The following is a 22,991-nucleotide window of genomic DNA, read 5'->3' on the forward strand; positions in this document are numbered from 1 at the left end:
AATAATCTTCGAACAAAAAATCGCTCGATAGCAGATGCGAAAGTTAGGCCCCTGTTTTAGACTGTCTGACCACAATACGGAGTGCGTGAGGTGGTGTGGTATTAATGCTAGGACGTCCAGTATGAACGTCTTTACGAACAGTAAACAGGCTATAAGGGCAATAACAACCAGGACGGTAAGATTACGAACAGTCTTGGAATGTAAGAAAGAAATTAACGCCTTCTCTGAGGATGGCACTATCCGCATCGTTTGGGTGCCGGGCCATAGCGGGAATAACTGGGAATGAGAAAGCAGACGATTTGGCAGTGAAGGCCAGAGAACTGCCGTCAATAAACATGGTTAACCCGAAGCCTTTCGGGTCGATGCATTCCGCGTTAAGGGGATAGGCGAAAATACGCACATGTGGAACAGCGAAACGGTCAGTAGGACGTCGAAAATCCTATGGGTAGGTTCATATCGTGAGAAGACAAGTCTATTACTGAAAGGAAGTAAGAAGGAGGTCAGTATAGCTTTCGGTATCATAACAGGACACATAGGAACGACTACGAGCTCACTTATGCAAAATCCGGAAGATGAGACGTTGGAGAATTGCCCGGCTTTCGCGTCTAACAGATACCGGCACTTAGATGGGGACAATACCAGACCTGAACCAACTTAGGTGCGTGGCATGGAAGGATTGAGGGATTTTGTAAGTTGCACAGAAAATCCTAACTTAGATTTTCTTTTTCGAGTTTACCTTTTTAGTATTTACAGCGCACAAAAAGCCGATTACTGGTGGCATGGGGCGGATTAATATCCGCACTCTCTTTTTAACCTCTCCTAGCCTAACCTAAGGTAATATTTTCCGGTAGGTGGTTGAGGTCTTTTGCAGATGTGTACCTTTAAAACCCAAATGATTAAAAACACAGGAAAAACTGTGTTTTTCGTCATTTGTTCTTTAACCATTAAGGCTGGTGTTGTGTACATATTTTTTGAAACACTACAGAACTCTCAATGATAACATACTACTTTTCACAAAAAAAATTGTATGTAACCAGGTAATGTGTTGGTCGCCCCTGCAGCCATGGGGGTAGCGTGCTCGGGTTACCAGTGCGGGGATCGTGGGTTCGATTCCCACCACAGGCCTGGTCCGTCGCTACTTATCTTACATTGCTCTTCCAACCATGTCATAATAATTGTGCCGGGGATTTAAATAAGAAAAGTAGGATATCTTTGAACCGACTGGTCTGCTAACCGACAGCATAACGGTTGCATCTGATGGATTTTCCGGTTTGAATAATAGGTTTGGCAGCGGCTGTTAAGCAAAAAGCAAACTTTTTCAGAGAAAAATATTAAAGCTAGTCTGAAATTTTTCATAGAGCATTGGCTGAAACAGAGTTCTATGGTCGAACGAAAAAAAAATCGTTTTTAATCAGACGACAATGAATATTACTGGTTGCAAAGCCAAGCAAACGAAGCATTAAAGTGTTAGGTTGGGGATATTCTACTAAAAAATCTTCACGATTTTGTGGACAGATGCATTTATACCGAGGCCACCGTAGCGCGGAGGTTAGCATGTCCGCCTATGACGCTGAACGCCTGGGTTCGAATCCAGGCGAGACCATCAGAAAAAATTTTCAGCGGTGGTTTTCCCCTCCTCATGCTGGCAACATTTGTGAGGTACTATACCATGTAAAACATCTCTTCAAAGAGGTGTCGCATTGCGGCATGTCGTCCGGACTCGGCTATAAAAAGGAGGCACATTATCATTGAGCTTAAACTTGAATCGGACTGCACTCATTGATATGTGCGAAGTTTTCCCCAGTTCCTTAGTGGAATATTCATGGGCAAAATTTGCATTTGCATTTATGCCGAGCACAAAGTAGTATTTAAACAAAATGGTGATTCTAAGTACAGTATAAATAGTAAATGAACGTATTTCTAATTAAAAATGACGATGTATGGAAAGACCAATAAAAAGCTGAGACCTTAATCCAATAAAAAACTTTTGACTTGTGTTGAAGAGTGCTCAAAAAAACTTAAAAGAACTTTTTTTGGTCTCTTTGAAACTGAGTGGTTCAATATTCCAAACCCCTGGCACAACATGGAGTACTGGGTTTCTTCTAAATTTGAAAAAAAAAACTACGTGATCAGCAGCAAAGCACATATATGAGAAACGAAAACGGAAATGTTCCTTTAGAGATAAGAAAACATTTGGGTTACAGAAAAAGAGAGCGTGCTAATGATGGTATATAACTGACACAACTGTTGCTATCCGAAAATATGTCATGTTTCGGTTTAAACCAAACCGCTGGAGCCGAAAGTTATCATTAAAAAACGCACCCGAGGGTCTTTGTCAGTAAGCTAAATCGAACATCATTTGACATTTATCTCCCTGGGCGTTACAAAGGACTTTTTGTCCTGATATCGATGTTCATTGGTTTTTACATTTGCAATGAAACATATTTGGGCATATACTATATTTAAAAAATATTTCATTTTATTGTATTTAGTTAGTAAATACCTACATATACTCGTACATTTAACCATACAAAAAACAAATGTTTCCAAAAAAAAAATGAGTTCAAGAATTCAAAAAAAAAAATATCTCACTTGTACATCTAAGCAGAAACACATGCAGTTTTCCAATTTTTAGATTTTGTGAAACAATTGTTATTTGTATAGAAATGCATATTATCTTATAAATCATAACATTCCATACATATTTAATAGATACAAAGCAACTTTCAAAATTGCTATTATGTTTCTGTCGTCCAACAATTTCTTTCTTTGCACACATTTAGATTTTCTTATATTCTATGCGCTCTACTTTGACTTCATCGCCAATCAGTTGATACACATAGGTGACAACCGTTGAACTCTGTATATCCATTAATACGAAAGATGGCACAACATTGTTGTCCAATGGATTAAAGGCTCCCGTAGCTGAGCCTGGATTTATGTAGAATTTATTGCCATGTTCGTAAGCTTCAAATTTGTAGGTGTGGCCGGTTATAAGGATGTCAACGTCCAGTTGCCTTTGTACCAGTGCCAAAGCCTCAGGATCACCTCTTGGCACCACTTGATGACCATGACACAGTCCAATGCGAAATTGTCCAACGGTGACAACTTTCTGTTCTGGATATGAAAGATTATCATCAAAATCACCACGTACTATGTGCACATCATTGGCCAGGGTTTTAAGATAGTCATGCGACTCCTTGGTGCATAGATTACCGGTCACCAATATATGATGAATACGACCAGGAACAAGAAGTTTTTTGAACTTGGCTGGCAGACTACTGCAGCGATGGGGTATGTGTAAATCGCCCAGTACTAAGACCAACATTATTATTAAAGGCGAGGTTTGTGGGAATGATTTTATCAATAGAAATAAGTATTTTCCTTATCAGAAACGCCCAATTTTGTGGCAAAAAAATTAATTTGTAATGAAAAATGACTTCCTTAGCTTACACTGACGTTTGATAGATAAACATTGAATGACAAATAAGCAAGGTAGATTAATAAGAGGTTAAATTGAGTGACCAGCTGCTAATATTTTCTTGTTCGTATTTTGACAGCAATACAGACGTTGAAATGTTGTTGTTGTTGTTAGATGATGTCAGTGGAAAGTAGTGGTCTTGATACAATTAGAAGGTTAAATCATAAGCCCAGCTGATCAAATTTTCCAATTTCAAACTTGTATCCAAATCCTTTTAGAACGTCAAGTGCTTTGTTTGAATTCTAAACTTTTTTTCAATTTTATTTCTTTTTTCACATTTTTATCGTTTGAATTTATAATTTACAAGTTTATAATCATAACTCTTTTGATCTTGTGGCTGCTGCACATGATAATGCAAATAAAAACTAGAATGTCAATTTGACAGTGTACAGAAGTTTGACAGCCTAGTGGGAATTTGCGCCACCATTCCCACGTTGATTTGTTGTTGGGCTTATGACTTTACTTTCTAATTGTAACAAGCTAGTGAAAGTTGCCTAAAGCCAAGTACTTCGACTTCGACTTTTTGCACGAACAATTGTCAAAACGGACCCTAAAAAAATGGTGACGTAGATAACCCATTGCTTACAAGTGGTACTGAGTTCTATGAGCAAAATAGTAACGACATGTCGCTGCATAACAATTTTAATTGGAAATGTAAATAAATGGCCGAATCAACTCTGCTGCAATACTGTTGTCTTTGCTGTGTGTTGTCGTTTGACTGTATTCTGGCAAAAAATAAAGTCCCTTGGGTTTCGCAATAATTAAATAGGCAATATATTATTTACTGGACGCATGACCCTACCTTCTATTGGTATACCTTGCATTAGAACGAACTTTCATTTATTGGCGGCCCTTGTCTACTGATAAAAGGCATGTAAAAAGAAGAAGCATATATTTAGAAAAAATGGAAAAACCGGCAGCAGACAATGAAGGTAAATATCTCAAATTTTAATAACTTAATAAGATTTGTTTAAAAATTCAACAAGTCTTTCATTAGATGATGGAAGCGTCAGCCTCCTTGTTATTGTAGTTGATACTAATCCATCGCAACGTATTGTGCGACAAAACCCCGACAACTTATCACAATGTTTGGATGCTATTGTGGCTTTTGGGAATGCTCATTTGATGCAGAAGGCGCAAAATAAACTGGCTGTTATATCGTGTCACCATCATGCTACGTAAGTTTTCTAAATAGTTTTGCTTCCTTCTTTTTTGCAATATGTGAGCAAGGAAATAGTGGGAACATAATGGTCATTGGTTAGTTGAAGCGCCAATAAATCGCCTTGTCATATCAAGTATCATGGGCACTCAGTATTTTGAAGAGCCGGTGCCGCTCGACTTCTCACTGAGAATCAACTCGATACCGCTGTTTGTCTGCTGATGAAGTTGCCACAATGCAGCATTCATTCACTATCCGCAACCTGCCGATCTAGCCGTAGCTCTCAACGAAGCTTCTTATGATAAAGATGAACACTACATAGATCAGGGCTCTAAAGTTCTAGCCTATGTGGTGCCGGTATTTCTACGTATACTTCATTTCATTTACTTAATAAAAATATTCCTAATTACAGGGACTTTTTGTATCCTATGCCCGTGAAGCAACTCGAAGTTCGACAAGTTGATGGTCAATACGAAGTGTTTAGTTTGGTGGAAAAAACAGTTAAACAACGCCTAAGTCACATCATAACAAATGCTCCAAAAATAACGCAGCCAACGGAAAGTCTTTTGGCTGGCAGCATGTCCATGGCTTTATGTTATATCGCAAGGGTAAGTGGTGTTACAAAAAAAAAAAAAAAAAATGAAAACATTATGATTACCTTTATGAAAAATTTTGAGCAGATGCAACGCAATGCAGCAGCTGGGGTGAAAATTAATTCGCGCATATTGGTTTTGACCGGCAGCAATGAGTGCGCCTCTCAATACATGACCTATATGAATGTATTCTTTACCGCTCAAAAATTAAGCATTGTCATAGATGTTTGTGCCCTGGACAAATCTTTAAGTTTATTACAGCAGGGATGTGATATAACGGGAGGACAATATCTAAAGCTAGCTCAGTTGGATGGTCTTTTACAATATTTGTTATGGGTATTTCTACCAGATCCCAAAACCAGACAGATGTTGGTATTGCCACCACCCACCAAAGTGGACTATAGAGCAGCTTGTTTCTGTCATAGGGAGTTGATAGACATAGGCTACGTGTGTTCGGTTTGTTTATCAAGTAAGTTAGCAAACATTTTGCTTTGAAGTTAACTAAAAATATATATTTTTCTAATTGTATAGTTTTCTGCAAATTTAGTCCCATCTGCACAACTTGTCAGTAAGTATTTTAGTAAAAACTAAACACTTTTAAATGTTAACCCTCTTTATCTAATTTCTGTACTTTGCAGCACGGTATTTAAAGTCCCTGGCCCCTTGCCGCCAAAACCTAAGAAAAAGAAGAAAGTATAGGAGAGGCTTACACACGAAATAAAACTCACAAATTCTCTCTATTTACTCAGTTCTTGTTATTTTACTAAAATACATGGGACCAAAATTAGCCGGTAAATATGGTATAACCATTTGTCCATATTTCAAGCCTTTAGGATATTCAAAACGATAGATATCAGCAAACAATTGTATCGTGTAACTTAAGTCATTAATTACAAACGTCAAACCATATTCATTGAAAGCCTTTTGGAGAGCCATATGGACCACACCATCATTTTGAACCGGTGACAGCGAGCACGTAGAGTATACCAAACTGCCGCCAGGTTTCAAAAGACGTAGGCAATTGGCCAATATACCCGCCTGTAATTCGGGTATTCTAAGTCTCTCCTTTATTCTGGTTGGTTTGAAGATATTATTGTCATCTTCCATAAGCGAGTGTCGGTCGTTTGTGCAGGGCACATCTGCCAACACTTTGTCGTAGCAGCCGTATTCATCTAAATTGCGGGCATCACACTGATTAAGTAACACACGTTGGCCTTCCCAACGTTCTTCAAAATCAAACAAATATTCCTTCATTACTTTGCGTATACGATTGACGCGGGATTCCATAATATCATTGCAAACCAATTGTTCCGGATAAAGCGTTTGCAGCATTAGCAGCGACTTGCCTCCCGGGGCAGAACAGGCATCTAAAACCCTCTCGCCTGGTTTAACATTCAATAATAGAGGAGGTAGAACTGAGGCGCCATCCAGTAAATAGTGCGAAAGAACACCTAAAGATGTAAGTTGTAGAAGCTTTTATTATTATTATTTTAAATTATTGGCCCCTACCTGTCAGGCATTTATTTGGTGGGCGAAATTCAGAACAATTTCCCATTTCATATGTGTACAAAGACAAGTTCTCGGGAAACATGAAATCATTGTCAATTTCATATTTAAGTGGAAAATCATTGGTGGTTTGATAGTATTTATAATGTTCGGATTCCGGAACCCAATCCTCCATGCCTTTGATTGTTGAGGCAGGAACAAAATCGTATAGAGCACCTGTTCCATGATCTGGATCAACAATACGGGAATGATCAATGTCTACTGAAGCTTGAGTTACATTCATTAAAGGTGTCTTGCGGCTTTGTTGGATAGTTTGTTCTTTCCTCTGATCACCGCCATATTCTAAATTATTGGGTACAGCTGTCTCGTTGGTATTTTCCGGATATATTGCTTGTATTTCCTTTTCCTCTTGTTTTCTTGCAAAGGCTTGCATGCGGTCCTGCATTTGATTTTCTTCCTCGTTACTAGATAAAGAAGTTTGAGGAGTACCATCTGTCCGTTCTTTAGCTAGTTGCACCAAAGCTTTTACATTTATAGCTCCTGAAATTTAAAATGACCGTTTTAAAGCCTGCCAAAAACTTATTCACAAAACTTAATGCAGCTTTAAATTAGGTTTATTTGATAGTTCCATGAAGGTAATCTGTGAAATGAATCTACTTCAAAGCTGCATTTAGTTTTGTGAATACCGGTGTTACTCTATATACAATCGTAGGACTTTTGATACACACCATCCATTTCCAAACGACTGCATGTTTTATCATTATCTCCGAAATTATTGACCATTGCTACATATTTGTGTTCGGTTAGCAGAGCTGCTCGTATATTCTTCCAACGTTTTCCAAACACGGATCCATAAAAGTCATCGAAATTCTCCAAGGCACGGTCTGTGCTTGTCTTCTTGCGTTGTTGTATGGACCATCGGGTTTTGCCACTTTTCCATCTTTGAGGAATTAAAAAGAAATTACGTGACCTGAGCATTGCGCCTGAGATCTCCTCGTTCTTTCGTTGAACAACAAAAAAACATCAAAATCAGCTGTTTATTCCGCACAGCTGTAAGCGGAGAGCAGTGAAGATAAACATAATGGGTCCTTTAGACCATAAGTCTTAATTAAAAGAATTAACAATAGGCATGTTTTATTTGCAAAGAAGAAAGCCGGATACCACCGTGTCCTGGGACACGATTAGCATATCTATCTATAAAGCGGAGTATTCTATCCAGCTTTCCAGCGGCATGATGTCAAACTGCCTATAAAAAAACGTCGACAAAATGTTGGCTAAAAATAGGAGGAAAAGTAGTACTCTGTACGGCATCGTTGCTTTGTGGGATTTATTTGCAAAGTTTCATTTTCCAACACGACACTCAAAAACTCATACTGTTTTGGCCTTAATGCTGGTGACATATGTGGGGCAAGATATATTCATGATATGGGTACGATGCCATGTAAATGACATAGCAGCCAATAGGTCTGTTGTATGAATAGCCTTTAATCTCTTTTGCTATATATTTGAATTAAACAGCTGGTTTTCATAAAACAGCTGTTCAATGCTGCAAATTCCTGCTGTAAAAAAACTCCAGTAGAAATGGGCAAGCTCACAAAAATTTGTGGCTCTCACGCACTTTTACGCGCTCTGCTGGTAAATAAAGTACGACTTCCAAAATAAAGGGTGATTTTTTTGAGGTTAGGATTTTCATGCATTAGTATTTGACAGATCACGTGGGATTTCAGACATGGTGTCAAAGAGAAAGATGCTCAGTATGCTTTGACATTTCATCATGAATAGACTTACTAACGAGCAACGCTTGCAAATCATTGAATTTTATTACCAAAATCAGTGTTCGGTTCGAAATGTGTTCATTCACCGTTCAGCGATGAGGCTCATTTCTGGTTGAATGGCTACGTAAATAAGCAAAATTGCCGCATTTGGAGTGAAGAGCAACCAGAAGCCGTTCAAGAACTGCCCATGCATCCCGAAAAATGCACTGTTTGGTGTGGTTTGTACGCTGGTGGAATCATTGGACCGTATTTTTTCAAAGATGCTGTTGGACGCAACGTTACGGTGAATGAACACATTTCGAACCGAACACTGATTTTGGTAATAAAATTCAATGATTTGCAAGCGTTGCTCGTTAGTAAGTCTATTCATGATGAAATGTCAAAGCATACTGAGCATCTTTCTCTTTGACACCATGTCTGAAATCCCACGTGATCTGTCAAATACTAATGCATGAAAATCCTAACCTCAAAAAAATCACCCTTTAGTTTGGCATATTGATAATGTTAATCTATAATACCTGGGTAAAAGAAATCGTTATCTACTTTTCTCTCTGGCAATTTTACCGAAATAAACGAAAGATACAAAGAAGAATCGAAAAAAAAATAAATAAAAAATAAAAATAAATGGCATGAAATTCTTTTTTATTAATTTGAAAACATCACGAATCTAAAAAAAATTTACACAATTATTTAGGAAAAGTGCTATCAATAGCAAATTATTCGTATAAAACTTTTGCGCAAATTTTTTCATGTTAAGAAACATACGCTACCACGCTTATTAAATTATTTAAGAGAAAAATATTCTAAAGCCATCGTAAATATTTATCTTCATTTATTTCGTTAAAGTAAACACCAAATAGATATCCTTCGTTTAGTTAACACCTGATTATGACGATGTCGGATATCGTTGAAAGTGACTACTGAATACCGAATTCGTAAACTTTTATGTTATCGCTCCTCTACTGGGGAGACTCCCCAGAGACACATCTGCAAGTTCGCCGGAGAAAAATTGCCTTGCTATAATGGAAACCCTATACCCCTGTAGATCTTGGCATTACCGTAGCAGTTGTTCGATCGTCTTCTTCTCATATTCTTCAAGACAGTGGCCATATGGTCTCTCGCATAGTGTCCGATTACGATCGGCAATTCTCTCGCCCTATTTTGGTCGACAGCTGGCCGGAGAGTTATGGCAATCTGGCATCCACCCGCAGACTGCCACCTTAAAACCACCTTCACACTGGTCATCTCCTCTACTATGTTCAGAAGTTCTAAATAAGGCACGTGTACACGATCGGCTATAGGCCCGCTTGTCGTGCCCCGCGATTCTGATGCAGGCCAGTTTCTTTACCTTTTGAATATCCCTGGTTCCCGTACTCTTCTCCACAGCCTTCTAACATACTAATGCTCCATATGTCAGCACTGGTCTCACAATGGCCGTGTTCATCCAGTACATAGATGGGCATCAATACACAAACGCACATAAATTTCTATGCCCGCGGGCGGAAAAGCGAACAGAAGCATTGTTGTTATTTTACATAGCATTATTTTGCATTTAGTTGAGATTTACTGCTCCTTATAAAATTTATTATTTCGACTGTGCTAGTGTGCCCATCACTGTTCTAGGGATCCCAAAGTCGACTTTAGACTAATCGATTAGTGGACTTTTTGTATAAAAAAGTCGAAGTCGACTTTCATTGATTAAAAAATCGAATAGTCGAAAAGTCGAAAAGAAAGCTGCACAGAGATAAGTTTGGCTTTGCTTATTTTGCTGCTTTGTTGCTAGGTAAGAAATGTTTCCAATTTTTCTGTGATGCATTTGGAATTTAGTAAAAAAATTAGCCATATTGGCTTTTAACGGGGTGGTTCGATATAAAAATGCGCCAATTTTGCAACTAAAACCTTTCTTAATGACCTCTTTTTATGAAAATACCTAACTTAGCAAATTTTTGACAAAAAGTCAAAACATCAACTTTTTGATAAAGTCTACTTTTTGCAAAAGTAAGTCAAAAATCGACTTTGTTATTTTGATAAAAGTCGACTTTTTGTCTCAATTGGGCATCCCTACACTGTTCCAGTATATCATCTTCGGGCTGAATCCGCACTTCCTACAAAACATGCAGAGTAGAAGTCGTGCATCGCCTTTCGGTACTTTTTCTCCATATTCTTTTTCCAGAACAGTTTCGAATTAAGGACTAGGCCTAGGTATTACCCACGTTTGACAACTGCAGAGTGGTCGCGTCGTGGGACCATTTTTAGTAGCTTATAAATGCTTTTTGTCTTTCGAGATGTGAATTTGCATCTAGTGGTTAATACTGTTCTTCGATGGTTAAGGGTCATTCCCTCAATATCTGATTAAAATATAGTACATTTGTATACTTGATTAGTAGTTTCTACATTTATTTTAACATAAAATCATTATATATTTATATATATATATATAAGAATAAAAAGGTAAAATGTTTTTGTGTGCTTTTAAGTACAAGGCGGCAGGTGTAATAAATTTCGTGGTTTGTGTATTATTTATAAATTAATACATAATTCTCAAGTTTTCATGAAACAGATGAAGCAAACTCAACATGCTCCTCGGCAATTATAAAGCCTGTTAGATTTAAATGCATGGGTTGTTTTGTATCTCAAACGAGTTTTCAATTTGCTTGCCATCGTATTAAAATTAAGGAGGTAAAGTCACTTGCCCAACAGTAAAATAATCAACTATACATTGTTTTTGGCATGGAGGCAAGTTGGATTAATAAAGGTGGTCTCACGCGAACAGCCGGCCATTTCGAATGAGGATGTCAATTCTGTGTTTACAAACCACCTCTTTTTTTGCACGTTCTCTTTGTTTGTGTTTCTCTTTCTGTCATTCTACTTTTGCACATACACACACGAGCACAAGCTTTCTCTCATTTTACCTGCACGCGAGCGCAAGTTTTTTTGGTTGTGTTGAGGACAATGTATTTTTGAAATCACTTCTTGATGACAAGATGGCGGATGACTTGTGGTTGTTGTACAAATGAGACCACCTTTATTTCTTTCGCCATGGCATGGAGGAAGAAATTCCCACCACTCTGTCAAACTTCTGAATACTGTCAAAGTATTTTGACATTCAAGGGATTTTAACATTTTTTGTAAGACCACCTTAAAAAATTTCGCGTTTAAATTAAACTAAAAAAATAAAATCTTATATAATCTCTTAAAATTATTATAATAACATTAAAGACATCATCTACTTAATAGCATAGTAATTGAGTTTCTTAGGTGGATGTGACATTTCCATTTTTAGCTGCATTCAAAGGGGTATTTTCGTCTTGCAAAACTTTCTCTTTATCTTCTTCGTTCTCGCTGTTGTTCTTTTTGTTCCATGGCTGTTCCTCACCGGAGCCGAACATGGTGTAAATGAAAAATTCAATGGTAAACAAAGCTAATGTCACAAAGAATATAACGCGCCATGCTCCAATGTTTTGCTATATAAAAAATATTTTTTTTTATTTAACTAATTTTGTGTACTATCGCAAAATGGAATGAAAAACAAAAAAAGTGAAATCAGCCTAGAATTTGTAAAGAGATAGAGATATCTTTACGCATTGTACATACAGAATTATTGGAGCCGAGCTCCAAGTTTGAGGACCTATCAACCAACTTAACCGGGCCCCAAACAACCACATCCCAACTTTTGTTATTCTAAATATGGTACCTCTATGCGTTCAATAATTCAAAAATGAACTCCACTTTTTTTGTTCCCTTCCCGCTGTGTATATCGTGTTTACTTACATTTCCTTTGGTTATATAACCCACAAATAGTGGCACAATAATGCCTGGCAAGGTCGCCACAGTATTGGTTAAAGCCACCAAAGTACCCGCATAATTTGGGGCAATATCTATGTGATTGGAGAGAAAACCAGAAAACATGCCACCCATGGCAACTATGCCCACGGACATTATAACCACCGCTGCAGTGTGCTTGCAGCCAATATAGCACAGTATAAGAAGACATATTCCTGGTATTACAGAGCAAATACTTGTGGCGATTTTGCGTGCAGTGGTGGTGTTTATTTTCTCTGAAAGCGTAATAATTAAGATATTGAAAAAGTCTCTTAACAAATTTAAACTTACTTTTTGCCTTGAGACTATCCAAAGATTTGCCCAAAATAATACTGAATATCAACATGGGGAAGTAGGGCAAAGCACTGGCTACAGCATTGCTGGAAACATTGAAGGCCAACACCTGTTTCATGTAGAATGGAATCTCAATGAGGAACATATACCAGCCCCAATTGTTGCAGCAGTGAGCGACTAAGATGGCCCAGAAGGGCACCGATGTGAACACCTTTTTCCATGGCACAGGTGGATGTTCTTCTTTGACGTTCGGCTCATCATTGCCCAAGGAAGCAGTTATCATTTGTCTCTCTTCCGCGCTAATGAAACTTTGTTTTTGTGGATTGTCCTGTATGAATATGGTCCATAAAAACATCCAGATACAACTTAGACCACCCATAACATAGAACACCGATTCCCAGCCAAGATTGGCGGAGAGAACACCAGCCATTAATATAGACATGGCTGTGCCAAAAGACGTTCCCACATAGATAATTGTGGACATGACCGAACGTTCGTTTGGTGGAGCCCAGGCAGCAATCATACAGTGCATGGCTGGAAATGTGGCACCACCACCCACTCCCTCCAATACCCGCATGGCAATGAGACCGGAATAATGAAGTTTCGTTAGCACAGGTGTCAGAAGAGTGCACACAACATTGATGCCTACGGAAAACAGCATAACCCATTTGGCAGAGAAGTTCTCAGCAACACGGGCCCCAGGTATCTGAGATATTATATAACCCCAGAAATAACAACTCAGCAATGTACCTTGCAAGGGTTCACTCCAAACAAATGGACCGTCCTGTTAAAAAAGAGAAAATCAGATTATAAAATTCAATATTTGTGCTTTTGTAAGGGAATATATTACCGTTGCTGTTGCGTTGGCATTTGTTCCATCTTCGCCTCCAGGTGGCAAACAGATTTCTACATCGGAATTTGTTAAGTTTGACGAACCATTTGTATGGGAAGCTCCACCATGTGATCCATGGCCAACGGCTGTATGATTTAACATTGCCACCATAGCTACACTTAAATTAACCTTTAGGCCATATACTATGGCCATTCCAATGGAACCAAATACGGCCAGGACATAACGAGCTGGTACACATTCTGAAAAATTAAAGCAGAATAATAAATGATATTTAATCATTTGAAAAGAAAAACGCTATAAGAGGCATAATAAGCGCAAACTTATTCTCATATTAAAAAGTGCTTCCCGATTCAAGCTTCAGCTAAATATCCCTGATATGATAGTTGGAAAAACTTTTTGTGATCAAATAAATTTTCCATCTGGATATGCACTCTACCATATTCCGTGTAAAGTATTTACCTTCGCAATGACATATTAAAAAAAAAAAATAGTGTGAGGTCGCACTGTTACTCAATGTTAATGAAATGATGTACAAACAATTTAAGTTAACAAATTATGTTTAATGTTAAAACAAAAAAAAGTGTGCTTAATTCGACCGAATCTTATATACCCTCCACCATGGATCGCATTTGTCAAGTGGTTTCCCCGGTATCTCTTTATAGGCAAACAAAGGATAATGGACAAAAATTGCCATGCTATTGAAGCTATACTGTTACTCAATGTTAACGAAATGATGTACAAGTAATTTAAGCTGACAAATTATGTTTAAAGTTAAAAAAGAAAAAGTGTGCTTAATTCGGCCGAATCTTATATACCCTCCACCATGGATCGCATTTGTCAAGTGGTTTCCCCGGTATCTCTTTATAGGCAAACAAAGGATAATGGATCAAAATTGCCATGCTATTGAAGCTATATAAGGTTTTGGACCGACTAGGACCGTAATTGGTTTGGATGTTGGACACCATAGTAGAAAGTGTGCAAAATTTCAGTCATATCGGATAAGAATTGCGCTCTATAGGGGCTGAAGATGTAAAATTGCTAGATCGACCATATTTGGCACGTATATTAAAGGTCACAGGAGAAGTTGTTGTACAGAATTTCAGCCAAATCGGAAAATAATTGCGCTTCTATAAGCTTAAGAAGTATAATTCTTGTGCAAAACTTCGGTTAAGAATTGAGCCCTGTAGAGGCTCAAGAAGTCAAGATTCGAGATCGGTTTATATGTTATGAAGGGATTTAGAACATTCTTGGCATAGTTACTGAAAATCATACCAAAGTATTTAATGCGAAATTTCAGCCAAATCGTATAAGAATTGCGCCGTAAAGAGGCTTCAGAATTCAAGATCCGAAATCGTTTTATATGCCAGGTATATCAGGTTATGAACCGATTTCGACCATTTTGGCACAGCTATTGGAAGTCAGAGCAGAATACCTCATGCAAAATTTCATCCAAATAAGATAAGAATTACGCCCTCTAGAGATCGGTTTTTATGGCACTTACTTCAAAACATGGACCGATATGGCCCATTTCCCAATCCCAACCGACCTACACTAATAGGAAGCATTTCTACAAAATTTCAAGCGGCTAGCTTTATTCATTTAAAAGCTTAAAAACAAAGCACAACACGCTCATTCTATCTCGGCCGTAATATTAACATACACACACATGCGTGTGTATATACACAAACACATGTCACAATTGGCATAAGAGGTACCTTCAATTTTTTTTATGCGAATGCATCCAAATCGGTTTCAACTGCCGATGATAGAATGTAGCCAACTCCGGAGGGCATTGAACCAGAAGGGTTGATCATCACAATCTCCATACCCCAGCCAAATAGAAGAATGACCAAAGTTTGAGGAGAGCCATGTACCTGTCTCCCTCAGTCTCATGGTCTCTCTCGGGGTACTCTGTCTTGCCCCAGAGATCTACACTGCGGCGTTACCCTGCTTTTTGTCGATCATCTTGTGGATGTCACAGTTGCCCAGAGCCTTATGTCACACCAGACATCCATAGATGGGAATTACCAAGCAACCGCCCAAACATCAACTGTCCCGTCCCCGGCCTATATCTGCAACTCCTTCTTGTCGAGGTGTGACAGGAGTAGAGTTGTTTCTTTGACGTTCCTTTTCCAACTTAGTTTCAGGTAAAAAGTCATGCCCAAGTACTTGACCTCTGAAGAGAGCGGCAGCTTCACCGCATCCATGACAGGTCCCCTAAAGACACCCAGCTTCCTCCTTTTGGTGAAAAGCACCAGTTTAATTTTTCTGGTGTCTCCCATCTAGACAGCTTCCTCAACGTCATTTGAACGAGATCTAAAATAAGAGAGGGATATTGTCATCTAACATGATGACGACCTTTACCTTTTGACTCTCAAAAGTCCTCAGAATCCCATCAATAACAAGAAGCCGCAAATGGGGGGATAAAAGCATTCCTTTTCGAAGTTTCTCTGGTCACAATCTTTCTTTTCGAGCCCTTCAGCATCATATTCACCCAATTTACCAAAAAAAGGAGCCTTCATGGCCACCAGAACGCCGCTTCTATGTCTAAGGAGAACTTTAAAATGATGTCGGCCACACCCTAATTCCTCTCGATGTAATAAACCACATTATGAAGGGTACTGTCAACTGATCGACCCTTAAGGTGGATTTACATATCACGCGCAGCACTTATGCGTGTTTAGGTTGGTACTATGTTCGCCTTTTTTCGTGATTGCTTTTTTAAATAAAAGTTTTTTTTTAAGGAAAAAATGCAGATTCCATTCAGTAGGAGTTCCCTCATAATTTATGAAACAATCTTAATAAAAATATTACGTTATAATAGAGATTTTTGTGATGTTTAAAAAAAATATTCGCGAAAAACATGTGTTTTCAACTGTGAAAAACAAACGTAGTACCAGCCTTTTTAAATAGGTAGCTTTATATTGTCTGCGCTACACAGCAAAGATACGCAAGCTTCTGACGGACAAATTAAACCAACTTTTAAACGTGTTCACGCCGCTAAATATGTGATTTGGATGGGTTTCTGTTAAAAAATTGTTTTGAAGTCTACAAGATAGAAAAATCTTTATTAAACTCCTTTTATTCAACACTATTGTCAATTGAAATTAGCGTTGGAAATAACATAAATAAGTTGATTTTTAGAATCAACTTACCTCCGCCACCCAATCAGCACGTAGTCCTGCAAAATGCAGCTCCTAACAATCGTTTTAAGGATTCATGTGACAAAAGGTCCTGCTCTTTGCAACATAGCAGGCAGTATGCCATCCTGCCCCATTAGTATTAAAGTATTAATATCAATGAACTTGTTTCTAAGTTATTCGATTTTTTAGGAAGCTTTGTTTTTAATTCTTATCGTCTCTTTGATTGTACGATAATTGCCAACGGTCACCCCATACATTCAATCATCCACATTACCTTGGCCAACAATAGATTTATATATGAATATAATGCATTGAAACGACATGTACAAATTTGGCCAACACGCGTCTCAAATTTGTTATACCATGCAGACAGAGTTTTTAGATAAAAAATCAATTCAATTTGTTTATCTAAGAAATATATATTTTCAATTAAGTAAATGCCAGCTAAATGTTATATACATATGACATATGTGTGTTATATACTTACATATACTATCTCCAAATTATGTTTTTTTTTTTGCCTAACTCTGAAGAACTTTGGATGAAAATAAGAGGTGTTTTATGGACTAAGCATTGCCGTGTTTTTGTAACCCTTTTGCTTATTCCAAATTAATTGCCATTTATGGTCCCTACAAGTGGCTGATAGTATTTTAGATTAACTGATTAGGGGTTTGACACGGATTACCCACATGATTGCCCCTAAATAAAAAACGATTACAATATATTTCTTCTCAATTGAAATCTACTCTCTAGTATTTTTTGTCTTAGTATTGTGTTAAAAAAAAAAAATAGAGGCAAGTCCACCGTGGTGCAGAGGTTTGCATGTTCTCCTATAACGCTTAACGCCTGGGTTTGAACCCAGTTTAAATCAGTGGTGGCTATTCCCTCAGTGGTAGCCCATAGAAGCCTCAATTATTAATAAATTGGAATGAGTTTTTGGACTTAAAGTGCATGACCTCTAGGGATCACACTAAATACTGTCGTGATAGGTCCTTCTATATATATATCACGTATATTATCACGTAAACCAATTCCTAGGTCTCTCGAATCTTCCCCTTCCATTCAACTGTTTTGGCATGTTAAAAAGCAGTCTTATGTTGATGAACTCAAACACTTGAAAGTGAACGAAATGTTTGTGCATCACACTATAAATCGTTATAATGACATTGGTAGCATTGTCCAACGCCATAGCAGTGGCCCAACTCCGGAAGTGGTAATAAAATGTCTAAAGATCTTAAAATAACCCGTATTGAACAGTGAGCTTCAAGATAAATCCTTAAAATATCCAAGAGGCAAACGATCTTACAGCAATGTAAAAAAGAAAGACTCAAAAAAGTAAAGGGATTGTTGCGCTTCAACGAACGTGGGGGATTTCCGAAAATTATGTTTACGTTTACGGTTACGACACAACCAAAAACAAAAAATTAAATAAAACATTTTTTTGTTTTGCTTTCTTATAGGAATAAAAATCTTTAAAATCCAAACAAAGCATTTGACGGAAAATTTGATCGGCTGGGCTTATGACTTTACCTTCTAATTGTACCAAGTGCAGTGTCAATATTGGGGTACTCATGGCTCAAATATTTAAAGGATATCTAACGCGAACAGCTGTTACCAGCCCATCAGATTTGATGGTTTTAAGATGCCACATTTTTATTTTTGTTTTCTTTGTTGGTTTCTTCATACTCGCACATTTTCTGCACGCGTACACACACAAGCCCACAAATTTCTTTATGTGTGTTGATAACAACGACGATTTTGTTAATCAGCTTGATGATATAATGGCGAATTCAATGGATTTCTGCCATATGATTTTTATGTTGATGTACGAATCACACAATCCTTAAATATTTGAGCAATGGTGGCCAAAATACGGCATGTCCGAAATGAGTCCGTTTTTTGAAAGTTTTTCTTTCAAAAATTATTTACAGCATAGTTAAACCTTTTTTTGTGCTCCACTGTATATCTTCCATTTGCTGGTTTTTCTTTTGTCTCGCCCACCACAATCAATGTTTCCGTTTCCTTATTAAATCTCTGTTGACAGATTATATTTCATTAAGCTTCAATGTAACACTTTATGTTATTGAACATATGGTGGCAATATTGAATAGTGATTGAAACCAATCAGGAAGTTTACGGCATTTTATGTCATGTGATTTGACTTGGTATGTATCGTTAATCTCTCTTTAAAAAGAGAATTTTCTAAATACCTAAAACGATATTAATGCTCTTGGGAAAACCTATCTTGTTAATGCTCTTAGCAAAGCCTATCTTACAGTTTTCGTTATTAAATATTTATTCATTTATTTTTCACTCAAAGGATTGTTATGTGCCTAATTTAATTGCATATTGTATCTGTTGTCTGCTGATAATACAAATCTCTAAGGCTAAACGTGTGACATTAGAGTGTCCCAAAAAATAAAATGTATATTTTTTTTAAATGATACTTTTTTCCCTTTTGATCCCAAAAAACAAAATATTATGGCGATGGGTAAACGATAACTCGTGCTGACATAACGTCCAAAGTGCGATGTAGTGCTTTCTAAGGAATCCAGTTGATCATTTTGGTTCCTAGCATGAATTGGTAAACTAAGTACATCGGTGCGGCAAGTGATAGCATGTGCAGAGCGTGCGGGGAAGTTGATGAGACGTTGGAGCATTTCCTATGTCATTGCCCTGCTTTCGCCGCTAACAGACACCGGCTCTTAGGTGGAGACACAATATCAGACATAAACCAATTAAGCAGCGTGGCACGGACAACAATTACCGATTTTGTAAGCAGCACGGAGTTCCTGACTTAACAATCCGATTACCATAGTGGTAATCGGCTGGCCGTATGTAATTTTGCACAAATACTTCTTATTAGTGTAGGTCGGTTGAGATTGTAAATGGGCTATATCGGTCCATGTTTTGATATAGCTGCCATATAAACCGATCTGTGGTCTTGACTTCTGGAGTCTCTAGAGGGCGCAATTTCCATCCGATTTAGCTGAAATTTTGCATGACGTGTTTTGTTACTGTGCTAACTTCCAACAACTGTGCTAATTATGGTTCAAATCGGTCCATAACCTGATATAGCTGCCATATAAACCGATCTGGGATCTTGACTTCTTCAGCCTCTAGAGGGCGCAATTATTTTCCGATTTGTACAACGGCTACTCCCATGACCTTCAACATACGTGTCAAATATGGTCTGAATAGGTTATAGCCTGATACACCTCCCCTATAAACCAATCTCCCTATTTTGCTCTAGAGCCCCTAAAGGGTGCAAATTCCTATTCGATTTGGCTGAAATTTTACACAACGACTTCTTTAATGGCATCTAACATTTAAATCAATTATCGTCCGAATCGGACCATAACATGATGTAGCTCCAATAGCATAGCAATTCCTTTTGTTTTGTTTGCCTAAAAAGGGATACCGGGGAAAAAACTCGACAAATGCGATCCATGGTGGAGGGTATATAAAATTCGGCCCGGCCGAACTTAGCGCGCTTTTACTTGTTTTTTGTTAATTTACTACACAATTTTTCTATTATCAAGCTCTTGAAGCCGAATAAGTTACAGAATACCACGAAATATGATATTCGCCTTCGACTACGACTGCTGTCGATTTTTGCCTTCGACGACGGGAATAAGGGTGAGATTTTTGTTTGTGTGGTTCAGAGAATTAACCGTGATAAACATGTGCTATCACCTGTGAAAAACGAATACATAGTAACAGTCTTAAAGGACAAAACATAGACGGTATGCCTCTTTTACAGCATGGGACGGTCTAATGTACATACGTATCTATATCTAGCTCAGCCTACTACCCTATAAATGCATGCTTGCACTTTGATGCTGTTGCTTAAAACACACAATGGTGATGATTGTTACAAGCTATTCTCATACCAAACAAACATCATCAATAGGTTCATCAACTAACCCATCGATATAGTTTTTGCGGTTAACTTAGTTTATTTTCGTTTCAAATTGTTATGAGTTGGCGAAACATTGTTTGCTATTTATAGGAATTGGAAATTATTCATATAATCTCTTATGTATTTTTTCGAAAAATATTTTTCTCTAAGTAAATTAAAAGCTCTATTTAAAGAAAACCTCCCATGTATAGTTTGTTTTTGTATTAAAAATTCTAAAAACGATCGACTTCCAAATGACCTTTCTTATGTTCCAAAAATGCTGCTTTCTTTGTTTAGATTTATGCCACCTACACCAGAGGCCATGAATTTGGGCTTGGTTATGTTGTTGTGACTTGTACTCATGTTTCATTACATTAAGTCCTGCAGGATAACCTGGCTGTTATTCTTGTGTGTGTGGGTATATTTTCCGTGGAGGAGTGTGGAGTTTCTTTTATGTCTTAATGACCTTTAAAAGTACATTTAAGGTCGCTGGTGTAAGGGAATGATGAAACTTGATTGAAATTCCTTTTGTAATTGTGAAATAAAAACTAAAAATAGCGCCAACGTTGTAGGCCTTCCCATCACATTACGTTAAAATACATCGTTGAATCTTTTGTTGTTGTAATTTTGGTATGTCTTGTGACCATTGGCTGGATTTTTTGTTTCATATTTTCAACACAATAATCTTATTGATTCGGTTTTATGGATTTACTTACTTCCCAAAATACTTCCTCTGGGAGTTACTTCTTTCGCCATTTTGTTTGTGATTTTGTTTTATATTTTTTGTTTTTTTAGCAATTAAAACACGTTTTCTGTAAATTTATAATTCTATTTAAAAATTTAAATGTTTCGAAACATTTTTTTTCGTTTCTTTTTAAGCGCGTGTACTGTTATGAAAGAACCACCACCAACAATTCTTTATTAACAAATGCCACATTTCTGGATAACTTTGGCTGCTTTGGCTTGATGTTTACGTTGGCTAGTAACATACACTCTCCCATTGAAAAGGGGCCAATGTTAAACCACCCAATGTTAAATGTTTACAGGGCAGAGTTGTCGTGAGATTGTTGCATAAAATCGTAAAATTCAATGTGAGAAACCAGAAACGTCTGAAATAAAAAGAATTAATAGGGTTGAAAAATTTTAAAAAAGGTTTTGCAAAATTTTAAAAAAGGTTTTCACTAACATTCCATTCAGGGAACAAGGGGCAAATTTCTCACATAGCAATGAGTGTGGTCCGATTCAAAGTTTTTTAAGCTCAATGATAACGGATCTCTTTTTATAGACTAGTCAAACGGCGTACCGTAGTGCGACACTTCTTTGGGGAGAAGTTTTTACATGGCTGCCATACCACAGCATGGCACAATACAAATGTCGCTGGCATTAAGAGGGGTACCCTGCACAGAATTTTTTTTTTTCGAATATCCTCGCCAGGTTTTGATTTCAGGCGTACGGCGTCATAGGCGGGCATGCTTACCACCGTCAAGGTGACCACCTTAACTCGTTCTTAGTTTCTTATTAAACTCATTGGACAGTAATAAGTGAAAATTTTACCCTTTTTACTCTCTACAAGTCTTGTCCTATCTTGCCCAGATAGAGAGTATGGCAACTCTTACTATCTGTACACTACTGATTAAACGAGAGAGAGAATATATGTTTACAAAGAGTTCCATGTTATGACGATTGGGGTATATTTATGTTCGCTGTCGTCGCTGTACTTGTTTTGTTTATACAACAACATTTGAAGTTATGTTTTGTGTTTGTTTTTGCTTCTGTACTGTGACGTCACAGGTTTTATACATTGTACTTTCGATAGCAGAGAACTACGTATATACATGCGTATGGTAATGCAGCTGTAAACGAAGACACACAGTGTTTAAAGCGTAGAAGAGTGCCAACGCATACCCGCACATAATTTCCTATGCGCGCGGGCAAAGGAAATACGAAAAGAAGCACATGTACTGTGTTACCAACTTTGTGTGACTTCGACGCATGGCTATGCCACAAAGCTACTGCTTAGCTGATCAATAGGGTTTTACAGCTTCTCATACAAATAAAATTTTGTGTTTTCAATACGAAGCATTAATAAAATTTGAAGTCATCTATCGCTATGCTATTGTTGGTTAGGGCTAATTTTCACTATTGCGCCCGTCATGACTGGGGACTATCTTTGGAACATTTCCTGATATATTAAAGGTTGCAAGTCATTATTTCTGCAGAAGTCGTGAGGACCATGAGGAAAAGGAAATTATAGAACATCAGCTGTGTGCGTGTTCGATGCTGGAAAGCAAGATCTTCTCATATCTTCAAAGACTTTTTTACATTAAAGGATATGAACATTTGCACAATATTAGGCTTCTAAATCTATCTTCTATTTTTATACCCACCACGGAAGGACAATGATATACTCATGTTGTTATTCTCTTTGCAAGATAGCGAATTATTTTCGACCCTATAAAGATAT

General features: G+C 37.5%; 4 protein-coding genes across 4 annotated transcripts; 1 reads left to right on the forward strand and 3 right to left on the reverse strand.

Annotated features, from left to right (window-relative positions):
• Positions 1-2,454: 2,454 nt before the first annotated feature.
• LOC106086906 (vacuolar protein sorting-associated protein 29) lies at positions 2,455-3,483 on the reverse strand. Its single transcript, XM_013251729.2, has one exon. The coding sequence runs from the start codon at positions 3,326-3,328 to the stop codon at positions 2,780-2,782; it is 549 nt and encodes a 182-aa protein (XP_013107183.1). The 5' UTR covers positions 3,329-3,483; the 3' UTR covers positions 2,455-2,779.
• Positions 3,484-4,337: 854 nt separating this feature from the next.
• On the forward strand, positions 4,338-5,973 carry LOC106087656 (general transcription factor IIH subunit 3). The gene is made up of 6 exons (XM_013252781.2): positions 4,338-4,413; positions 4,479-4,659; positions 5,053-5,248; positions 5,321-5,702; positions 5,765-5,801; positions 5,872-5,973. Exons 1-6 carry the CDS (start codon positions 4,386-4,388, stop codon positions 5,930-5,932), a joined length of 885 nt encoding a protein of 294 aa, XP_013108235.1. The 5' UTR covers positions 4,338-4,385; the 3' UTR covers positions 5,933-5,973.
• LOC106087650 (5-methylcytosine rRNA methyltransferase NSUN4) lies at positions 5,965-7,755 on the reverse strand. Its single transcript, XM_013252767.2, has 3 exons — positions 7,468-7,755; positions 6,743-7,279; positions 5,965-6,684 (listed from the first exon to the last, which is right to left on the reverse strand). The coding sequence occupies exons 1-3, from the start codon at positions 7,715-7,717 to the stop codon at positions 5,975-5,977; spliced, it is 1,497 nt and encodes a 498-aa protein (XP_013108221.2). The 5' UTR covers positions 7,718-7,755; the 3' UTR covers positions 5,965-5,974.
• Positions 7,756-11,688: 3,933 nt separating this feature from the next.
• On the reverse strand, positions 11,689-21,615 carry LOC106087624 (sialin). Its single transcript, XM_013252743.2, has 5 exons — positions 21,244-21,615; positions 13,481-13,722; positions 12,628-13,414; positions 12,286-12,572; positions 11,689-11,978 (listed from the first exon to the last, which is right to left on the reverse strand). Exons 1-5 carry the CDS (start codon positions 21,281-21,283, stop codon positions 11,769-11,771), a joined length of 1,566 nt encoding a protein of 521 aa, XP_013108197.2. The 5' UTR covers positions 21,284-21,615; the 3' UTR covers positions 11,689-11,768.
• Positions 21,616-22,991: the final 1,376 nt, after the last annotated feature.

The sequence above is a fragment of the Stomoxys calcitrans genome, chromosome 3 (assembly GCF_963082655.1).
Source record: "Stomoxys calcitrans chromosome 3, idStoCalc2.1, whole genome shotgun sequence".
Classification (NCBI taxonomy): Eukaryota; Metazoa; Arthropoda; class Insecta; order Diptera; family Muscidae; genus Stomoxys; species Stomoxys calcitrans.

Bases quoted from the DNA above. Each gene is read 5' to 3' on its own strand.
- LOC106087656 (XM_013252781.2), top strand. From the start codon at position 4,386: ATGGAAAAACCGGCAGCAGACAATGAAG. The intron at 4,414-4,478 runs GTAAATATCTCA...GTCTTTCATTAG, and splicing joins ACCGGCAGCAGACAATGAAG to ATGATGGAAGCGTCAGCCTC. The intron at 5,703-5,764 runs GTAAGTTAGCAA...CTAATTGTATAG, and splicing joins GTGTTCGGTTTGTTTATCAA to TTTTCTGCAAATTTAGTCCC.
- LOC106087650 (XM_013252767.2), bottom strand. From the start codon at position 7,717: ATGCTCAGGTCACGTAATTTCTTTTTAATTCCTCAAAGATGGAAAAGT. The intron at 7,280-7,467 runs GTGTGTATCAAA...TTTAAATTTCAG, and splicing joins CAGTCGTTTGGAAATGGATG to GAGCTATAAATGTAAAAGCT. The intron at 6,685-6,742 runs GTAGGGGCCAAT...TTACATCTTTAG, and splicing joins ACCAAATAAATGCCTGACAG to GTGTTCTTTCGCACTATTTA.
- LOC106087624 (XM_013252743.2), bottom strand. From the start codon at position 21,283: ATGGCGAAAGAAGTAACTCCCAGAGGAAGTATTTTGGGAA. The intron at 13,415-13,480 runs GTAATATATTCC...CTTTTTTAACAG, and splicing joins ATGCCAACGCAACAGCAACG to GACGGTCCATTTGTTTGGAG. The intron at 11,979-12,285 runs GTAAGTAAACAC...TTTTTTATATAG, and splicing joins GTTATATAACCAAAGGAAAT to CAAAACATTGGAGCATGGCG.
- LOC106086906 (XM_013251729.2), bottom strand. From the start codon at position 3,328: ATGTTGGTCTTAGTACTGGGCGATTTACACATACCCCATCGCTGCAGT.